Source organism: Hypanus sabinus, chromosome X1 (assembly GCF_030144855.1).
Source record: "Hypanus sabinus isolate sHypSab1 chromosome X1, sHypSab1.hap1, whole genome shotgun sequence".
Classification (NCBI taxonomy): Eukaryota; Metazoa; Chordata; class Chondrichthyes; order Myliobatiformes; family Dasyatidae; genus Hypanus; species Hypanus sabinus.
The window spans coordinates 45177229-45197875 of NC_082738.1; the positions used below are offsets into that span (position 1 = coordinate 45177229).

At 39.6% G+C, this 20647-nt stretch overlaps 2 protein-coding genes across 3 annotated transcripts in view; both read left to right on the forward strand.

Annotated features, from left to right (window-relative positions):
- Window positions 1-20647, forward strand: part of dhx8 (DEAH (Asp-Glu-Ala-His) box polypeptide 8) — a 60586-nt gene that overhangs the window by 19786 nt on the left and 20153 nt on the right. For both annotated transcript variants that reach the window (XM_059956528.1, XM_059956529.1), the window contains 6 exons: window positions 437-584; window positions 2027-2208; window positions 2813-3007; window positions 11100-11285; window positions 12530-12740; window positions 15175-15356. In XM_059956528.1, the coding sequence (XP_059812511.1) occupies window positions 437-584; window positions 2027-2208; window positions 2813-3007; window positions 11100-11285; window positions 12530-12740; window positions 15175-15356 (1104 nt within the window). The remainder of the gene's footprint in view (window positions 1-436; window positions 585-2026; window positions 2209-2812; window positions 3008-11099; window positions 11286-12529; window positions 12741-15174; window positions 15357-20647) is intronic.
- On the forward strand, window positions 16774-19246 carry LOC132384904 (general transcription factor II-I repeat domain-containing protein 2B-like). Its single transcript, XM_059956530.1, has 2 exons — window positions 16774-18818; window positions 18904-19246. The coding sequence occupies exon 1, from the start codon at window positions 17167-17169 to the stop codon at window positions 18151-18153; it is 987 nt and encodes a 328-aa protein (XP_059812513.1). The 5' UTR covers window positions 16774-17166; the 3' UTR covers window positions 18154-18818; window positions 18904-19246.

Genomic DNA, 20647 nt, shown 5'->3' on the forward strand with positions numbered 1-20647 from the left:
ATTGTGACAATTCTGTAAGTGCTATTTTGTTTGTGAGGTAATGCATTATTTGCAAAGAAATTCTGAACTCATTTGAATTTGGAAACTACAAGTGCTGTATTTAAAAACAATTGAGCCAAAGTTTCGCAGAGTATTCCTGATTGTAAAATTAATTTTTGCAGAGGTGTAGGTAGTGATGACAAAGTGAGATTATTTCCTGAAATGCATTTTCTGGCACAATTTGTATGAATTTTCAAACCTCAATTGTTTGTTCTGCTAATGAAGGGTCTTTGACCTGAAACATTATCTCTATTTCCCATTTCAAAGATATTACCTGACATGCATTTTCTTGTTTTTATTTTGGGTTTCTATTTTCTTCATTTTTTAAAATTCACATTTGTTGGGTACTATGAATGTTTTCCTTAATTGCTAACCTGCTGGTTTATGTTTGATTTAGAACCCTGATGGCTCTCTGTCTCAGGCTGCCATGATGCAGAGTGCTTTGGCTAAGGAAAGGCGGGAAATGAAGCAAGCACAACGAGAGGCAGAAATGGATTCGATCCCAATGGGACTCAATAAACATTGGGTTGATCCACTACCTGATGGTATGCTGATGGCTAGAATATTTTCCTTGTGCAAAGGATGGGGATAATAAAATATTGATTATAAATTGTGACTTCTGCTGATCCTGTATTTCAGTAATTGATTGTGTAGTGTTTTAATGGTTTTCTGGTCTAAGTTACTATTGGGAGAATTATTAAAAGATTGTAGATTTTATTTTTGTGTTTTTATCTGCTCAAAGTGGGAATCCGAATAAAAATAGGGTTTAGTATCACTGGCATACTGTATGCCATGAAACTTGTTATTTTGCCATGAAATTTGTAATTTTGCAGTAGCAATACATTGCAAGACATAGTAAAAATATTTTTATATATACTTATTGCAATTTGATTAAATAAATAATGCAAAAAGAGAGCAAACAAAAAAACCCCAAAAAATAGTGAGGTAGTGTTCATGGGTTCAATGTCCATTCAGAAACCTGATAATGGAGGGGAAGAAGCTGTTCCTGAAACTTCAGGCTCCTGTACCATCACCTTGATGGTAACAATGGGAAGAAGCCATGTCTTGGGGTGAAGGGGGTCCTTAATGAAGGATGCCACGTTCTTGAGTCATCGCCTATTGAATGTATGTTTGATGCAAGCGCCCATGGTGGAAGTGGCTGAATTTACAAATTTGTGCAGCTGTTTCCGATCTTTTGCAGTGTTCCCTCCATACCAGACAGTAATGCAACCAGTTGGAATGCTCTCCATGGTGTTTTTGTGGAACTTTGCAAAAGTCTTTGGAGGCATATCAAGTCTCCTCAAACTAATGAAGTACAGTGGCTATCCTGCCTTTATGATTGCATCAATATGTTGGGCCCAGAATAAATCTTCAGAGATGTTGACACCCAGGAACTGACCAACCTTTCCACTGCTGATCCCTCGATGAGATCTGCTGTGCGTTCCCTTGATTGCCCTTTCCTGAAGTCCACACTTAATTCCTTGGTCTCTCTGACATTGAAAGGTGGTTGTTGTAACAACCAGCTGATGTATCTCGCTCCTGTACGCCTCGTCAGCTTTTGATGCAAGGATTAGAATCTTTTATGCCACTTGATCATATGAAATTATCAAAGGTGAAGTTGCAGGACAAGGCACTGGTACTTGGTATTAGTAATCTACCTCTCTCCATTGCCTCAGTGCTAAATCTTTTGCAAAAATTGTTTATGCTTTTCCTGAAGTGGTTAGTTATTGTGAATATTATGGCAATTTTGTGACCTGACTAGAAACCAGCTGTACACTTTTCGATTTGGTGTTTTATTGCTGTAGATGGAGAAATATCTATGCTTAGAAATTTGACTGGATTTGAACTCGATTGCTGTTGAAAAAAGAAGTACCTTGCTCACTAAAACTTTTGCTTCTCCCTTTCTCTGAATAAAATTTCATTTTAATCTGAGTGAAATAAATTATTGCAGTTGCTCTAGATATAAAATGATGGTCTTTCTTTCTAGTTGATGGCCGACAGATTGCAGCAAACATGAGGGGCATAGGAATGATGCCGCAAGACATACCTGAGTGGAAAAAGCATGCCTTTGGAGGGAACAAAGCATCTTATGGACGTAAAACCCAATTGTCAATTCTTGAGCAGAGAGAGAGCCTACCAATCTACAGACTTAAGGAGCAGTTGGTTCAGGTATAACATTTGCAATCTATCACATAAATGTATATATTTTCAAATGTCGTCTTACTCTGTGTGAAAATACTGCAATGAAGTGTTTTAAAAAGGAAATTCCTTGTCAACAGGTTTAGTAATTGCTGTAACACCAAAGAATCTGTTGCTTTCGATTGCAGCATCTGCAGTCCTTTTTCTCTACTGCCTTTGATTGCTGTAATTGCAGGCCACCAGGTGGTGCTATAGCTTTACATCCCTGGGCGATGTTGCTCTTCTCCCGATCTGAGTAACAGCATCCATTAAATCCATTAAAAAAAATAAATTAATATATTTTTCAGGGCTTGTTATACTTAGGAGCATGTTATTAATTTAAAGCTTGAATAGTTTGGTCTGATAAAGAAAAAAAGCCAGAACAATATTAATTTTAACATTTTCAATGTACAACTGGTTAGTTATCTACCTATAATACTACTTGGTAAACAACTTTGAAGTGCAAATATATTGCTTGATTTATCCTTTTGAAGCCTGGCACATAACTGGATGTTCCTATATGGGGCACCTTTTCTGATAAAAATTCTTTTGGAAAACAATATTTTTGGTAATGAAATGCTTTTTTCTTTTGTAGGCTGTGCATGACAATCAAGTCCTGATTGTCATCGGGGAGACTGGTTCTGGTAAGACCACTCAGATAACCCAGTACTTGGCAGAGGCAGGATATACGACTCGAGGCAAGATTGGGTGCACACAACCAAGGCGTGTGGCTGCAATGTCAGTTGCCAAAAGAGTGTCGGAAGAGTATGGTTGCTGCTTGGGTCAAGAGGTAAGCTGAAATCGTCTATGTTAAAATTTGAACTTACATAAATTACTAGATGCTACTATTTTTAATGGTTAGCCAGTTATTGTCATTTGAGGTTACTAAGATAAATTGCTTTCAGATTTAATGCTCTAATAGTGTCTCCTTTTTCCACATTTTCAACAATTTTTTTAAGTATAAACAATAATATATTTTAAACATGCAATTCTGCAGACGCTGGAAATCCTAAAATAAGTTTTTCTTAAAGATAATACATTATCATTTCTATAAAAATTACCAAAAGTTAACCCCACCAAAATCCTCCACAATCTGTGTCTATCACTATGCCATTACAATCAAACCTGTGGATCTTTCCTGGTTCGGTGAAAATGCTGAAGAGCATGTTTGGAACAGCAAGCACCAAGTATACCCAAAAAAATATGATGCAAGTCAGGTGAAGCTGCAAGTCTGCATGCTGAACAGCAGAGGGAAGCAATCCACAATCAAAGTTTTTTTCAGTCGCTTAACCACACTGATCAAAATAGTCGACACAGCCCGCAAAATTCCCCGTTCTCACTCAAAACACACTTAGTCAATCAAGACAAAAAATACTTGTAGTAAAAATGAATAATTCAATTAAAACAGTAGTCCACAACATTGCATCACTAACACATAAGCAGTCACCAAATAATTACGTACTAGCAAAACAGTGACCACCCTTCTCGTTGAGGCATAACATGAACAGTGTAGTCAGTCGTGCAGTGTGATTCTTGTTGCATACTGTGTATGATGCCAGAGATGGGACATTTAGTCCATTAGTGTAAATATGATTACAACTCCAATCACGAGTAAGAACTGAACGACCACCAAAATAAGATGCAAGAATAAAAACATACATACACTTTTCACTGTAATCTCAGTCATTTACTATCTGTCATTACATGAAAGTCGAAGACAAAATTGCTCACATCTTTAGGGGAAAAAATCTTATATCTCTGGATAACAGAAATGCAGTGAGATAATGGTCAGTCAGCATTGATCTATTCTTTCCCTAATGTTGGACCACATGCTTTCATCAACATCACAGAATGTCCTCCCCAGTGATGCAGTAGGGGAATTGCCTAATCCAGCTCTGGCAGTCTGATAGGGTGATTATCTGACAAGCCTCAATCATGACGTCAACATTTCATCATAAAGGTGCTTGCTATAGACTTTCAATCTCCAGGAGGAAAAAACTCTTCAATAGGGTTGAAGAATGGGAGTATGATGGAAGGAAATCCATGGACATGCATGTGTGAGCCTGAAACCAGTCTGTCATTGCAGATGAGTGGTGGAAAGATACATTGTCTCATATGATGACATAGTGTGGGACATTGACCCTGGCATCCTGTTCCCCCTCGGAATCTGAGGCTTGTCTGTAAAGCCCATCAAGGAATGTGTTAAGATGTGGGGTTGTTACATGACCCAATCATTAGGATGTATGTTAGAACGTTAGTGTCTGGTATGGCTGCACACATGGTAATGTTTGAACCTCTCCAGCATGGTACCTGTTGCCCTTTGCCCTACAACATTCCTCCCTCACCTCCTTGTCTTAGACATATTGAAGCTAACTTCATCAACCTAGATGAATTTATGTGGCATCGCATTGAACTCCAGCTCTGTAAATCCTCTAAATACAGTAGAGAAGACAAAGTGAAACACATGGAAGAGTGTATGAAAAGGAATACAGTACAGTGGATACTGGTTAATTGGGACAACTCTTAAAGAACAAAAACCAATCGAGAAAGTGGCAAGGATTCACTTTGTTTACTTGGGACCTTGTCACTTGTGACAGGAGACTGTTGTCAAACAGTTTCTAGCTAGTGTCAGTCACATGCAATTGTGCAGCCGTTAGACATGACACAGTGCTCGGAGCAAGTAGTTTTTAAATGGTGTGAGTTGCGTCAGTTTGTGTTCAGAAAACAGTGATTTTTGTCTGATAGTTGGCAAGAAATATACAGTAAGACAATTCCGAACTGTTTTGCTAATTGCAATTTCAAGCATTCAGGTTTGGGAATGCCAGAAACAGCTGGGATTAAAAATGAAGCAATTTCACTACTTCAAGTTAGGAACTATGAAGAATTTTGAAGGTATCGACAATCATCTTGAATGTTACAATGAAAATAAAGATTTGTAGGATACAGTCATCAAAAGCATTGTATGAAGGCAGTCCATTACCTGCACTAGGTCTACGCTAATTTTGTTCATTACAGTCAGTCGAAAGAACATGATAACTATGAGGAACTAATACAGAGTTTTGTAGTACTGTAGTAATATTAATATTAGTAGTTTTCTAATTTGTTTGTTATTTCATTTTAATATATAATTTGTTACTCAACAGTAATTTGTCTTTTTTATAAAAATACCTTTTTACCTTTTCTATGAAACTTAAGCTAATTGGGCCAAAATGTACTGGTTCCAATGTGTCCCAAATAACCAGAATGCACTATACTACTTTGTAAAACTTGTACAATATTGACAACTTACCTGTACATACAGATACCTTGGCTTCTTAAACCTATCACTGTTTCTAGCAAAGGGCACTCTAGATCTGTTTTATTTTGATGTGACATTTCAACATATAACCATATAACAATCACAGCACGGAAACAGGCCATCTCGGCCCTCCTAGTCCGTGCCGAACTCTTAATCTCACGTAGTCCCACCTACCCGCACTCAGCCCATAACCCTCCACTCCTTTCCTGTCCATATACCTATCCAATTTTACCTTAAATGACACAACTGAACTGGCCTCTACTACTTCTACAGGAAGCTCATTCCACACAGCTATCACTCTCTGAGTAAAGAAATATCCCCTCGTGTTTCCCTTAAACTTCTGCCCCCTAACTCTCAAATCATGTCCTCTCGTTTGAATCTCCCCTACTCTCAATGGAAACAGCCTATTCACGTCAACTCTATCTATCCCTCTCAAAATTTTAAATACCTCGATCAAATCCCCCCTCAACCTTCTACGCTCCAATGAATAGAGACCTGACTTGTTCAACCTTTCTCTGCAACTTAAGTACTGAAACCCAGGTAACATCCTAGTAAATCGTCTCTGCACTCTCTCTAATTTATTGATATCTTTCCTATAATTCGGTGACCAGAACTGCACACAATATTCTAAATTTGGCCTTACCAATGCCTTGTACAATTTTAACATTACATCCCAACTTCTGTACTCAATGCTTTGATTTATAAAGGCCAGCGTTCCAAAAGCCTTCTTCACCACCCTATCTACATGAGACTCCACCTTCAGGGAACTATGCACTGTTATTCCTAGATCTCTCTGTTCCTCTGCATTCCTCAATGCCCTACCATTTACCTTGTATGTTCTATTTGGATTATTCCTGCCAAAATGTAGAACCTCACACTTCTCAGCATTAAACTCCATCTGCCAACGTTCAGCCCATTCTTCTAACCGGCATAAATCTCCCTGCAAGCTTTGAAAACCCACCTCATTATCCACAACACCTCCTACCTTAGTATCATCGGCATACTTACTAATCCAATTTACCACCCCATCATCCAGATCATTTATGTATATTACAAACAACATTGGGCCCAAAACAGATCCCTGAGGCACCCCGCTAGTCACCGGCCTCCATCCCGATAAACAATTATCCTCCACTACTCTCTGGCATCTCCCATCTAGCCACTGTTGAATCCATTTTATTACTCCAGCATTAATACCTAACGACTGAACCTTCTTAACTAACCTTCCATGTGGAACTTTGTCAAAGGCTTTGCTGAAGTCCATATAGACTACATCCACTGCCTTACCCTCGTCAACATTCCTCGTAACTTCTTCAAAAAATTCAATAAGGTTTGTCAAACATGACCTTCCACGCACAAATCCATGCTGGCTACTCCTAATCAGATCCTGTCTATCCAGATAATTATTAATACTATCTCTAAGAATACTTTCCATTAATTTACCCACCACTGATGTCAAACTGACAGGTCTATAATTGCTAGGCTTACTTCTAGAACCCTTTTTAAACAATGGAACCACATGAGCAATATGCCAATCCTCTGGCACAATCCCCGTTTCTAATGACATCTTAAAGATCTCCATCAGAGCTCCTGCTATTTCTACACAAACTTCCCTCAAGGTCCTGGGGAATATCCTGTCAGGATCTGGAGATTTATCCACTTTTAAATTTCTTAAAAGCGCCAGTATTTCCACCTCTTTAATTGTCATAGGTTCCATAACTTCCTTACTTGTTTCCCACACCTTACACAATTCAATATCCTTCTCCTTAGTGAATACTGAAGAGAAGAAATCATTCAAAATCTCTCCCATCTCCCTCGGCTCCACATATAGCTGACCACTCTGATTCTCTAAGGGGCCAATTTTATCCCTCACTATCCTCTTGCTTTTAATATAACTGTAGAAACCTTTCGGATTTACTTTCACCTTATTTGCCAAACCAACCTCATATCTGCTTTTAGCTTTTCTAATCTCTTTCTTAAGATTCCTTTTACATTCTTTATATTCCTTGAGCAATTCCTTTACTACATGCTGCCTATATCTATTGTAGACATCCCTCTTTTTCCGAACCAAATTTCTAATATCCCTTGAAAACCATGGTGCTTTCAAACCTTTAACCTTTCCTTTCAACTTAACAGGAACATAAAGATTCTGTACCCTCATAATTTCACCCTTAAATGACCTCCATTTCTCTATTACATCCTTCCCATAAAACAACTTGACCCAATCCACTCTCTCTAAATCCCTTCGCATCTCCTCAAAGTTAGCCTTTCTACAATCAAAAATCTCAACTCTAGGTCCTGTCCTGCCCTTCTCCATAATTATATTGAAGCTAATGCTATTGTGATCACTGGACCCAAAGTGCTCCCCAACACATACATCTGTCAGCTGACCTATCGCATTCCCTAACAGGAGATCCAACACTGCCCCATCTCTAGTCGGTACTTCTATGTATTGTTGCAAAAAACTATCCTGCACACATTTCACAAACTTTAAACCATCCAGCCCTTTTACAGAATGAGCTTCCCAGTCTACGTGTGGAAAATTAAAATCTCCCACAATCACCACCTTGTGTTTACTACAAATATCTGCTATCTCCTTACACATTTGCTCTTCCAACTCACGCTCCCCATTAGGTGGCCTATAATACACTCCTATCAGTGTTACTACACCTTTCCCATTCCTCAATTCCACCCAAATAGCTTCCCTAGAGGAGCACTCTAATCTATCCTTCCAAAGCACCGCCATAAGATTTTCTCGGACAAGCAATGCAACACCTCCTCCTCTGGCCCCTTTTACTCTATCACACCTGAAGCAACTAAATACAGGAATATTTAGTTGCCAATCACACCCTTCCTGCAACCATGTTTCACTAATAGCTACAACATCATAATTCCAGGTATCAATCCACGCTTTAAGCTCATCCACCTTTCTTACAATGCTCCTAGCATTAAAATAGATACATTTAAGATACTCTCCACCTCCTCCTCTCTTTTCATCCCTAAGAATGCATTCAATTTTATTATCCTTTTCTTTCTTCTCCCCTACATCTTCGGGCTGAGTGCATCCCTTCTCCATCACCTGCCTTTCCTCCCTCACACACTGTCTATTTACTTGCTCTACTGGTGAACTAACCTCCTCTCCCATAGTTTCTTCCTATCAATCTAACATCCTATCAATTGTCATTTACCAGTGGTACGAATATTTGAGAAGATGGTGCAATCTGCAATTACAGCTGTCTGTATTTCATGCAAGCGTATGGCATCGTTCACTAGCACCATCAGAACTGAAATGTTCTTGTCCAGCATTGAACACTTTTGGCTCATCCACCAGCCTGAGGTCTTCTTTCAGTTCTATGAAAAAATAAGTATACTTCCACCGATGACACTTACTGTAGCACACTATTTATAGAGGGAAAAGTATTGTTTCTTACATGTCAAAACTTAGTTACGTAACATATTGGTGTAAATCTGAGATGTTGTGTCTCAGTGATTCTCATTCCTGAATGTCCAGGTAATTGATGTGGCACATTAGACTGCACCCTTAGACTAGCCTCATGCATGGACAGGCTATGGTGTAGGACATGGTCAACAATAGTTGTTTCTATGTCATTAAAGACCTCTGTTCTTTGCAGTCCTCTCCCATCGGCTCTTTCAGCATGCGTCTGATCTCTTCCCTGTTGTGCTTGTGAATGTCTTCCGCTTTTGTTTTCCATGTTCAAATAAAGCAACCACACCACCAACCACTTTTATACGTTTGAGTATCTGGTGTATCAACAGAATCTCTGATTGATTGCTGTCAGCTTGGGGCATTTGATTGTGATTTGCTTGATCCGATGCTTCCAATTTATTTTTGTCTTCTGGTGACTGCTGTGTCTCATAGTTTGTAAAAAGCTCAATAGCAATTGAGACTGGTGTACATGCAATGAGAAATAGTTGATTGTTGTGCTGAGGTGGTAGCTGATTTGCTCATAATGGAGTTTAGAATCAACAATAGCAGGAGGGCTGGAGGGATTTAATGGGTCAAGCAGCATCCATGGAGGCAAAGGGATGGTCAACAGTTCAGTTCAAGACCCTGTGTCAGGGCTGACTCACTGAGTTCCTCCAATAGTTTTTGGTCCAGATTCTAGCATCTGTCGTCTCTTGTGTTTCCAAACTAAGAGTAAAATGATAGCAGTCTAGGCTGAACCATTTTAGTCACAATTTTCACATTGAAATATTGTGTGGCTTTTGGCTAACAACTGAGATCATTACCATTACAGAAGTTGGCCTTCTCACCATGTGATATGAAGAAACAACCAAGAATACCAGATAACAGTGAATGCATTTGGGCCAGAAAATGTCCTGGTTGTAGTACTGATGACTCACATTTGAGAATTAGCTGTGCCTTCCTCCAAACCTTTCCAGCACAGCTACAGCAGTACCATCTTACAATATGAAAAATTGGCCATTTATGCTCAACAAATAGGAGAAATCCATTCTTGCTATTTACTTTCCCAGTCATCTCTCAATTACGGTAATGAGAAGGCTCTGTAACAGTGGCATTTACTCACCACTAATCTCTTAGTGCATCATTTGTTTGAGTTTCATCAGGATCACTCAGCTCCAGACCTCAATATCACCTTGGTCCAAAGAGGTGAATCCCATTGGTTAGATGTGAGTGACTTACTCTTAGCATCAAGGCATCACGTAACTTAATATGGCATCAAGCTGCTCTGGTAAAAAGGTACACAGGCATCAAGAAAAACTGTAATGGTTATTGAAGGCCAATTGTGCCAGTCCAGAGGCCTTTCAACAGAAGTTCCTCAAAGCAGTGTCCTGGTCCAGCCACTTTCAGCTGCTTCAGCAGTGAACTTCATTCTAATGTTTATGAAGTCAGAAATGAGGATGTCAGTGATGAATGCACAATGTTGAAGTGCATTTGCTACAGCCTTGAAAATGCATTTGGCGCCTTCATTTGTCAAGATCTGGATAACAATCATTGTTAATAAGTGGCATAACATAACCATTTCCAAGTATTCCACAATCAGCATCCTGGGGATCATTATTGGCCAGAACTCAACTAAACCAGACAAATAACTGCCATGGGTTCTGGAGCAGGTCAAAGAGGTGGGTATCAGAAATGAGCGCAGCTCCAACATACTGAGGCAGTGCAGTTCATACCTTAATTAAAGCTGAGGGAAATTGGATGCAGTAGATTCATTCTTGTTCTTGTGTGCCCTGCATCTTCCATGTTGCAAAGTTAAAGAAAACCAATTTCGGTGGATCATGCAGAGTCAGTCTATAAAATTGTAATGATTTTGAGTGTGCTGGTGTGCTCCATTAAGTGGTGCAATTCAAGTTGCTTTGACCTTGCTCACTGTGGCAGTTCCTTCCATTCTTCACCCAGGTTTTAGTTTGTTTTCTCAATCTGTTGTGTCATGAGTGAAACCTTGTACAAGTTAACTTTGCAGTAGCAGCTTTTAATTGATGTATATCTCAGAAACAGTACTAAGTAATTTTAAACTGTAAAAATTTTAAGTAGTAACAATAGCTGGTAGGAATGGGAGAGAGCATTCATTTTCACAGTTTCTATTGAATGTTGTAGGTTGGTTACACCATTCGATTTGAAGATTGTACCAGTCCAGAAACGGTAATAAAGTACATGACTGATGGTATGCTGCTGAGAGAGTGTCTAATAGATCCTGACCTGTCTCCATATGCTATCATCATGTTGGATGAGGCTCATGAGAGGACCATACATACTGATGTTCTATTTGGGCTGCTGAAGAAGGTAAACTATCTTTTTTTTCTTGGTTGAAAACCCATTAAGTGGTGAACATTACATATTAAACTCCTGAAATAAGTCAGACACATAAGTGCATCAACTAGCTTGTCAGTAAAAACTAGTCTTCCTTAGTACTACTTTTACTTAGTTGATGCAGAAGTCAAAAATTAAGATGTGACTGGCTCACAGATCAGACTGAGTCAATATAATTTGAGAGATTTGGATGACGCCTTAAATTCTGAAAATGTTTAATTTTACAACCCTTCTTTAAAGCTCAATTTAATTGCATCCTTGAAATGAGCCAGTTACCTATGCTTATCTAATATGTCCATATAAGTCAAGTTTGTATTGTAAAGTTACATAAATTAAGATGGAGTTGCAGATTGTATATAAAATGATTTTTTTCCCCAGTTTATTCTGTTGCCCTCTTTACTCTAGATCAGGGTAGTGAACATTTTTGATAGCGTGTCCAAATTTGCAATAATTTTCTTGAAAAAAATGTTCTCTTGTGTGCTATACCATGATAATTTTGAACAGAAGTCATCATTAATGAATTAGTAACAATAATTATAGACTTCTGAAGGAAAAAGGATGAGTCCTGTTGCTTATTTATGTGTATTCATTGTTTTTCTATTAGTAACAGTTTAACAGCTACAAATTGAAATGAAACATTTTTAAAAACCTTTCCTAAAAGTAATCTTTTTTCTTAGAAAAATTGAAAAATAAATATTCATGGAGGTACTAAACTGCATACGGAATTTACCATTATTATCACTGAGCATCCAGTGTTCACTCACAAACGACAGTAGAAAAAAATAAGCTGAGCCAAGCCATTGCCAACTGGCCAAGCCATTAACTATCCAAATGCAAGTACACCAAATCTGTGAGGATTTCACAAGATGTCATCCAGTGTCATGTGTTCTCACAACACTCTAGCTGGCAGTAAGCTGGTGTGAGATGTTTACTATGAAACATCTTGCTGCTCTCCTGTTTAAAAAAAATCATTGGCTGCTTCATCTGGTGGTAAAGATGATCATTATGTATCCTTCTATTATGGGTAGCATTTAAAGAATGTCGCATGCCACGTGCCAACAAAAATTTTTTGTGCCATCTTGGGCACATGCCACAGGTTCCCCACCCATGCAGATGTTTTTGTAATGTAAAGCAATAAATCAATCTGTTATGTTTGTTTAATTATAACTTGTTTTTTTCTATTTTAACATAAGTTATGTAAATTTTCTTTTCTGTAGACTGTTAAAAAGCGTCCTGATATGAAATTGATTGTAACATCAGCTACGCTGGATGCTGTTAAATTCTCCCAGTATTTCTATGAAGCACCTATCTTCACCATTCCTGGTCGAACATACCCAGTGGAAGTGCTCTATACTAAGGAACCTGAGACCGATTATCTTGATGCTAGTCTGATTACAGTGATGCAGATTCATCTAACTGAACCACCAGGTATTAAGATCTAGTTACTAAACTTTTTTATGATTCTGACCTGCTGCTCTTCTGAAAGGAGAACAGTACTGTAGCTCTTTGACCTACTACGTGTGCACAGATCATGTTGCTAGTCTAACTAATGCAATGTGACACCACATTATTTATTTATCGAGATGCAGCACGGAATAGGTCCTTCCATCCCTTCAAGCTGCGCCACCTAGCAATCCCTGAGTTAACGCTAGCCTAATCGTGGGTCAATTTACTTCCTAACCGGTATGTCTTTTGGACTGTGGGAGGAAACCGGAGCATTCCACGGGGAGGTCGTATAGGCTCCTTGCAAGTGACATTGGAATTGAACTCTGATGCCCTGAGCTATAATAGATTTGAGCTAACTGCTACACGACTGTGGCACTGCAAGATTTGCATCCCTCTGTTCCTTACCTGTTCATATATCTATCTAAATGTCTCTTAACTGTTGCTGTGTACATTGTTTTATGCAGTTAATATTGGAGATTCTAGATTGTTTTTCTAAAGTCTAAATAATCTTAAGGTTTAAATAGCATAAAAGTTCAATTTATCCATTATAATCTCATGCTAAGTTAATTGAAGTTGGCATGGATTTAGCAGTAAAATAAAGTGTGAGGTGAAGAACAATCAATGTTACTAAGGATTTAATTGTATGTAAACTTCATTTAAATATACCTGAGCAACGACATACAGAAATCAGGAGTTTGCTTACAATTTCTGCTACCCCAGAAGTGTCAATATGCTGTTGTCTCCTCTGATAGAGACAGTTATCATTCAAATGAATGCAAGTTGTTTTGTAGTGTAATAAATGCTAATGACAAAGTTGTGACTTGTTTGTTCATAAGTAAGTGACTTGGTGGCTGCAGGTTATTAGTCAGGCCAGTCCAGCGTTTTCAAAATTACGCACCCTGGAGAGCGTTTTAGAAAAACTCCGTTTACGGTGGACTAAAACGCCGTTTTAGTGTGGACGGAGGGTCAAAACGAAGAGAAAGAGCTTCGGTTACGGATTTATCCGGTGTAGTGTGGACGTAGCCTTACTCTCTGTTGCATGCTCATCAACAGTCTTGACTCTAAACCCAATTTTCAACTGCCACCTACACAATGGTTCATTTACATTAACCAATTAACCTATTTAACCAGTACATCCGTGGGCTACATCCACACTGCACTGGATAGATCCGTAACCGAAGCTTTTTCTCTTCGTTTTTACCCTCCATCCACACTAAAACCGCGTTTTCGTACCCCAAAACCGGCCATTTCATTGTTTTCTTGAACGCAACCTAACAATTTCAGAACAGACAGTAATGAGACTGAAGCCAGAAGAGTTAGAAATGTACTCACCAAATACTTTCACCCATGACTTACTGAATAAATAAGTATACTCACTTTGCCCTGTTTTCTGTCCTTGCTTGTATGAAGGTGGTTTACCTAGTTATGCAAATACTTCTCTGACAGTGGATGTGTAACAGCCTAATGTAACATTGTTTGGAAATACTATAATACTGATGATAATACTGATGCAGACATGTTTTATACATTTAACAAGTGGCTTTATTAATGCAACAGAGTTAGTTAGTTAGTTTTTCAATGTTTGTTGTCAGCCAGGTCATACTGTCCATGAACTCTCTGTCGGTTGCCTCGATACACTCCAGTATTTGTTTTATCTTACTTTAAGTCCTCTTGCGCGAGAGCCAACAGGTGTCCGTCGTTTTAAGTTTTTCTAGTCTGTAACTGCCAAACGTGCACCGTCTTTCATGGCGAGGTTCGACACCAAGCATGTTGCTTGTTTTCAGTAGATGTGTCCTGCGCATGCGCAGTAAGAGGAAATTTGCCGAAATATCCATTTCAATGTGGACAGACATATTTTTAAAAACGCATAGTGTGGATGCCTATAATTTTTTACGCAAAACCGGTTTTTTTCAAAATTATCCGGTCTAGTGTGGACGTAGCCTTGGGATGTGAATGTTAACTCGAACACTCAGGTGAAATCCACATGATTGTAGGGAAAGTTTGTAAACTCCACAGAGATCAGAACTCAGACCAGGATGCAGGAGCTGCAAGTTAAAACTGTAACTGCTGCACCACTGTGTTACTCCAAGTTCCTGTGTGAATGAGCATGCAGAGTCCTTGAACAAGCAATAAGTCTCATCTGTTTTCCACTGGCTGGAAACAAACAAACCTTTTTCTTCAGTATTTTGGTACATAAAACCTGATAAACCATCAACTTTCCAACCCACTGATCAAAGTGACCTCAAGCCTCTTCAGACCACTCTGTCCGGATCTCTAAGTACATTTATTGACTTCATAGATGAAACTGTAGGCTATTAAATTTTTTTTCATTCAAGCTTAATGTGTACCTAAATGATTAAAACTTTTAATCCACTTTAAAAGTCTGTACTCTAAATGTTACTGTTGTTGTTGTTAGGAGATATCCTGGTTTTTCTAACTGGTCAGGAAGAAATTGACACTGCATGTGAAATTCTGTATGAGCGAATGAAATCGATGGGTCCTGATGTGCCAGAGTTGATTATCCTGCCTGTCTATTCTGCTTTGCCAAGTGAAATGCAAACTCGGATTTTTGATCCAGCCCCACCAGGCAGCAGAAAGGTAAAAATTCAATCTATCAATTTCATTGCTAAGTATATTAATTATATTTTATCTAAATTAAAATTATCTTGCATTGAGTTGGGAATGTATTTTGAGTAAAACTTTAAATGAGAGCTCCTTGAATATTTGGCCATTAGTTCTTCAGGAAAATGAGGTTTAATTCTTTGAATTAACTTTCATCTAGCTTTTCTTGCATGCGTCATTGAAAAGAGACTTATATCTGTAAAATTTCATTGGTTATCTTGTTGCCTAAAGTAACTAGCAGTTAATGTCCCTTGAGAAAACTTAATACGAGTAGGAGATGGTCATATGGGCCATTAAGCCTGGCTTTTCAACAAGTTGATATGGTTTTGGTTTTAACTACTTCGCCTTCCCACCTGTTTCTCACAATCTTTAATTCTCTTATTTTCCAAGAATCAGCCTTGATCACATTCAGTGATTCAGCCTCTACTGTTTTCTGAGTAGAGAATTCCAAAGAATCATGACCTTTAGAAACAGGGAATGCCTTCCTGTCTAAAATGAATAAGCCTTCATTCTCAAACTATCGTCCTAGTTTTTAATTCCACAAGAGATAAAACATTGTCTCAGCATCTATACTGTCCAGGTCCACACGAATCTTGGATGTTTCAATAAGACCATCTTCCAAATCTTCTAAATTTCTTTGAATATAGAATCAGAATCAGGTTCATTATCAGCAGCATGTGATGTGAAATTTGTTAACTTAGGAGCAGCAGTTCAATGCAATACATAATATAGAGGGGAAAAATAGAAACATAGAAAATAGGTGCAGGAATAGGCCATTCGGCCCTTTGAGCCTGCACCGCCATTCAGTATGATCATGGCTGATCATCCAACTCAGAACCCTGTACCTGCTTTCTCTCCATACCCCCTGATCCCTTTAGCCACAAGGGCCATATCTAACTCCCTCTTAAATATAGCCAATGAACTGGCTTCAACTGTTTCCTGTGGCAGAGAATTCCACAGATACATCACTCTCTGTGTGAAGAAGTTTTTGCTCATCTCAGTCCTAAAAAGCTTCTCCTTTATCCTTAAATTGTGACCCCTCGTTCTGGACTTCCCCAACATCGGAAACAATCTTCCTGCATCTAGCCTGTCCATCCCTTTAGAATTTTATATGTTTCAATAAGATCCCCCCTCAATCTTCTAAATTCCAGTGAGTATAAGCCTAGTTGATCCAGTCTTTCTTCATATGAAAGTCTTGCCATCCCAGGAATCAATCTGGTGAACCTTCTCTGTACTCCCTCTATGGCGGGGGTCGGCAACCTGCGGCTCCAGAGCCACATGCGGCTCTTTTACCTCTGTGCTGCGGCTCTCTGTTGCTTTGGGAAATAATTGGTCTTTTGCAGCATCCGCGCCCATGGGGGCCAGGTTGAGGGAGGCTTAAAAACAAGGCTGTTTAGTTCGAATAAAGTTATTCGACTGCAGTTTACTGACTGCGTGAGCACACCGCTACAACGTGTTTTTATCGCTATTAATATACGTCACCACTGCCAATACCTGACACCCGTCAGTGCGCGATTTCTTTAATTTTTCGATCCAAGGTAGGCCAACTATGGAGAATTCTAAAAAAAGAAAAGTGACTGAAGAAAACAGAACGTTTAATGATACGTGGACAGATTCATTTGCTTTCACTGTTGACGAGACTGGTTTACCGGTATGCTTAATATGCAATGAGAAACTAGCAAACAACAAAAAGTCAAATGTTGCAAAGCATTTCTAGAATAAACACGCAGCCTTTGCTCAAAAATATCCGGATGGAGATGAGAGAAAAAAAGCCGTTTCGGAACTGATGCGGAAGGTTGATCTGAGCAAAAATCATTTCAAGCAATGGATGAAGTCCGGAAAACCAACGACATACGCTAGTTATATTGCCGCTCAGGAAATAGTCAGGCACGGGAAGCAGTTTACAGATGGTGAATATATAAAAGAATCTTTCATTAAGATTTCAGACTTTAAAAACAAGAGTGAAATTGTGCAGAAAATCAGGGATATGCCCCTCTCTGCAAAGACTGTCAAAGACAGAACCATAAAAATGGCAGAAGACATCACAAGACAGCAAATTAAAGACATCAATTCAGCTGTGGCCTACTCTATTGCCTGTGACGAGTCTAAAGACAAAGGTGATATTGAACAAATAGCGTTGTTCTGCCGGTATGTAAACTCTGCCGGGCCACAGGAAGAACTGATTGAGTTGATACCTCTAAAAGACCAAACACGGGAGGTGGACATCTGTGAGGCTGTCTTGAATTGTTTAAGAGCCAAAGGAATAAAGACTACCCACCTGGTGTCAGTAGCTACTGATGGGGCACCGAATATGACGGGAACGCACAAGGGAATTGTGGCTTTACTGCAGAAGTCGCTGGACAGAAAGCTGCTGATTTTTCACTGCATCTTGCACCAAGAGGCACTGTGCGCTCAAACATTTCCTCCGGAATGCACAGAAGTAATGGATGTTGTCATTCAGATTGTCAATAAAATAATGGCAAAAAGTTTAAATCACCGTCAATTCCGTTTGTTACTGGACGAGCTGGAAAGCGCATATTCTGATCTCCTGCTGCACAACAAAGTCCGGTGGCTGTCCAGAGGGGAGGTGCTGAAACGCTTTGTCACATGTCTGGAAGAAGTGAAAACTTTCCTGGGCAGCAAAGGGCTGGAAAAGCTACACTTCATGGTAGACATGACAGCGCATCTGAACACGCTGAACACAGCTCTTCAGGGGAAAGGACGTACAGCCCTACACATGTTGGAGGAGTTTTGGCATTCGAGCGCAAGTTGACAGTGCTTGCCAGAGATTGACAGAAAGGCACATTGTCTCACTTCCCCAATTTGAGAGAGTTCAAACAAGGTCACGACATGATAAGTTCGGAGTATTTACATTCTGCAATCATCGCAATGCAAACATCGTTTGGGAAACGCTTCTGTGAGTTCAGAGAGGAAAAAAACACATTATCCTTCCCGGTCACTCCCCCAAGCATCGATTCATCTCTACTGAATACGACTGCATTGGCAGGTGTGAGTAAACCTGATCTTGAGATGGAACTGGCCGAAATAGCCGACAAAGACATATGGGTGTCCAAGTTTAGACGCTTGACAGCAGACCTTGAAGATGTTGCCCGTCAGAAGGCCGTTCTTGCTCAGAATCACAAATGGAGTGATATTGAAAACCTCCCTAACCGGACAAACTTGTGTTCGAAACATGGAATGCTATCCCCGACATTTATGTAAACATTAAAAAGTATGCGCTTGGAGTCCTGTCGATCTTTGGATCCACATATGTATGTGAGCAGGTGTTCTCCAACATGAACTTTATTAAAAACAAACATCGTGCACGCCTCACAGATGACAGCTTGCGATCCTGTGTAAAGATGAAGGTGACGTCATACAGCCCTGATGTGCAGATGCTGTGCGCAGAGGTCCAGGAGCAGAAATCCCATTAACCAAGTATGATACATATTTTAATTGCCTATTATTTTAGGAATATTCATATTTTTTCATTGTTCAGTGAAATAGTCCTTTTATTTTTCAGGTTGACACCTGGCTGACGTTATTTTTGGTTTGCTGCTGGCGGAAAATTTAAGTTCAGCGTTTTTCATAAATACAAGAAGAACTCAAATAGACATTGAGTATTTGACTTAAAAGTAACCTTCAACCCAACGTCTTTTTTTCGGAGTTCAAAATGTTTTTGTGGCATGCAGAAATGTAATTTCGTTTTCTCTGCAGGAGTTCATCAATTTCATAAATGCAACACATTATAGTTTGTTTATACATAGCATAAAGGCAAAAAAAACGTTGTATGCAGTGTTATTTCATTTTAAATGTCAAACGGGTTTTGCGGCTCCCAGTGTTTTCTTTTCTGTGGGAAACGGGTCCAAGTGGCTCTTTCAGTGGTAAAGGTTGCTGACCCCTGCTCTATGGCAAGAATGTCTTTCCTCAGATTAGGGGACCAAAACTGCACACAATATTCTAGGTGCAGTCTCACCAAGGCCTTGTGCAACTGCAGTAGAACCTCCTTGCTCCTGTACTCAAATCCTTTTGCTATGAATGCCAACATACCATTTGCCTTTTTCACTGCCTGCTGTACCTGCATGCCCACCTTCAATGACTGCTGTACAATGACACCCAGGTCTCGTTGCATCTCCCCTTTTCCTAATCGGCCACTGTTCAGATAATAATAAGTAAATCAATTACAATATATATAGAATAGATCAAAAACCATGCAAAAAACAGAAATACTGTTTATTTTTAAAAAAGTGAGTTAGTGTCCAAGGGTTCAATGTCCATTTAGGAATTGGATGGCAGAGGGGAAGAAGCTGTTCCTGAATTGCTGAGTGTGTGCCTTCAGGCTTCTGTACCTCCTACCTGATGGTAACAGTGAGAAAAGGGCATGCCCTGGGTACTTTGTAGGCTAGTACCCAAGAAGGAGCTGACTAGATTTATGACTCTCTGTAGCTGCTTTCAGTTCTGTGCAGTAGCCCCTCCATGCCATACAGTGATCTAGCCTGTTAGAATGCTCTCCACCGTACATCAATAGAAGTTTTTTAGTGTATTTATCGACATGCCAAATCTCTTCAAATTCCTAATAAAGTATAGCCGCTGTCTTGCCTTCTTTATAACTACATCGATATGTTGGGACCAGGTTAGATCCTCAGAGATCTTGACACCCAGTAACTTGAAGCTGCTCACTCTCTCCGCTTCTGCTCCCTCTATGAGAATTGGTATCCGTGTTCCTTCGTCTTGCCCTTCCTGAAGTCCACAATCAGCTCTTTCGTCTTACTGACATTGTGTGCCAGGTTGTTGCTACGGCACCACTCCACTAGTTGGCATATCTCACTCCTGTATGACCTCTTGTCACTAGCTGAGATTCTACCAACAATGGTTGTATCGTCAGCAAATTTATAGATGGTATTTGAGCTATGCCTAGCCACACAGACATGTGTATATAGAGAGTAGAGCAGTGGGCTAAGCACACACCCTTGAGGTGCGCCAGTGTTGAACATCAGTGAGGAGGAGATGTTATCACCAGTCCGCACAGATTGTGGTCTTCCAGTTAGGAAGTTGAGGATCCAATTGCAGAGAGAGGTACAGGGGCCCAGGTTCTGCAACTTCTCAATCAGGATTGTGGGAATGATGGTATTAAATTCTGAGCTATAGTTGATGACCAGCATCCTGACATAGGCATTTGTGTTGTCCAGGTGGTCTAAAGCCATGTGGAGAGCCAGTTAGATTGCGTCTGCTGTTGACCTATTGTGGCGATAGGCCTTGTATGCTCA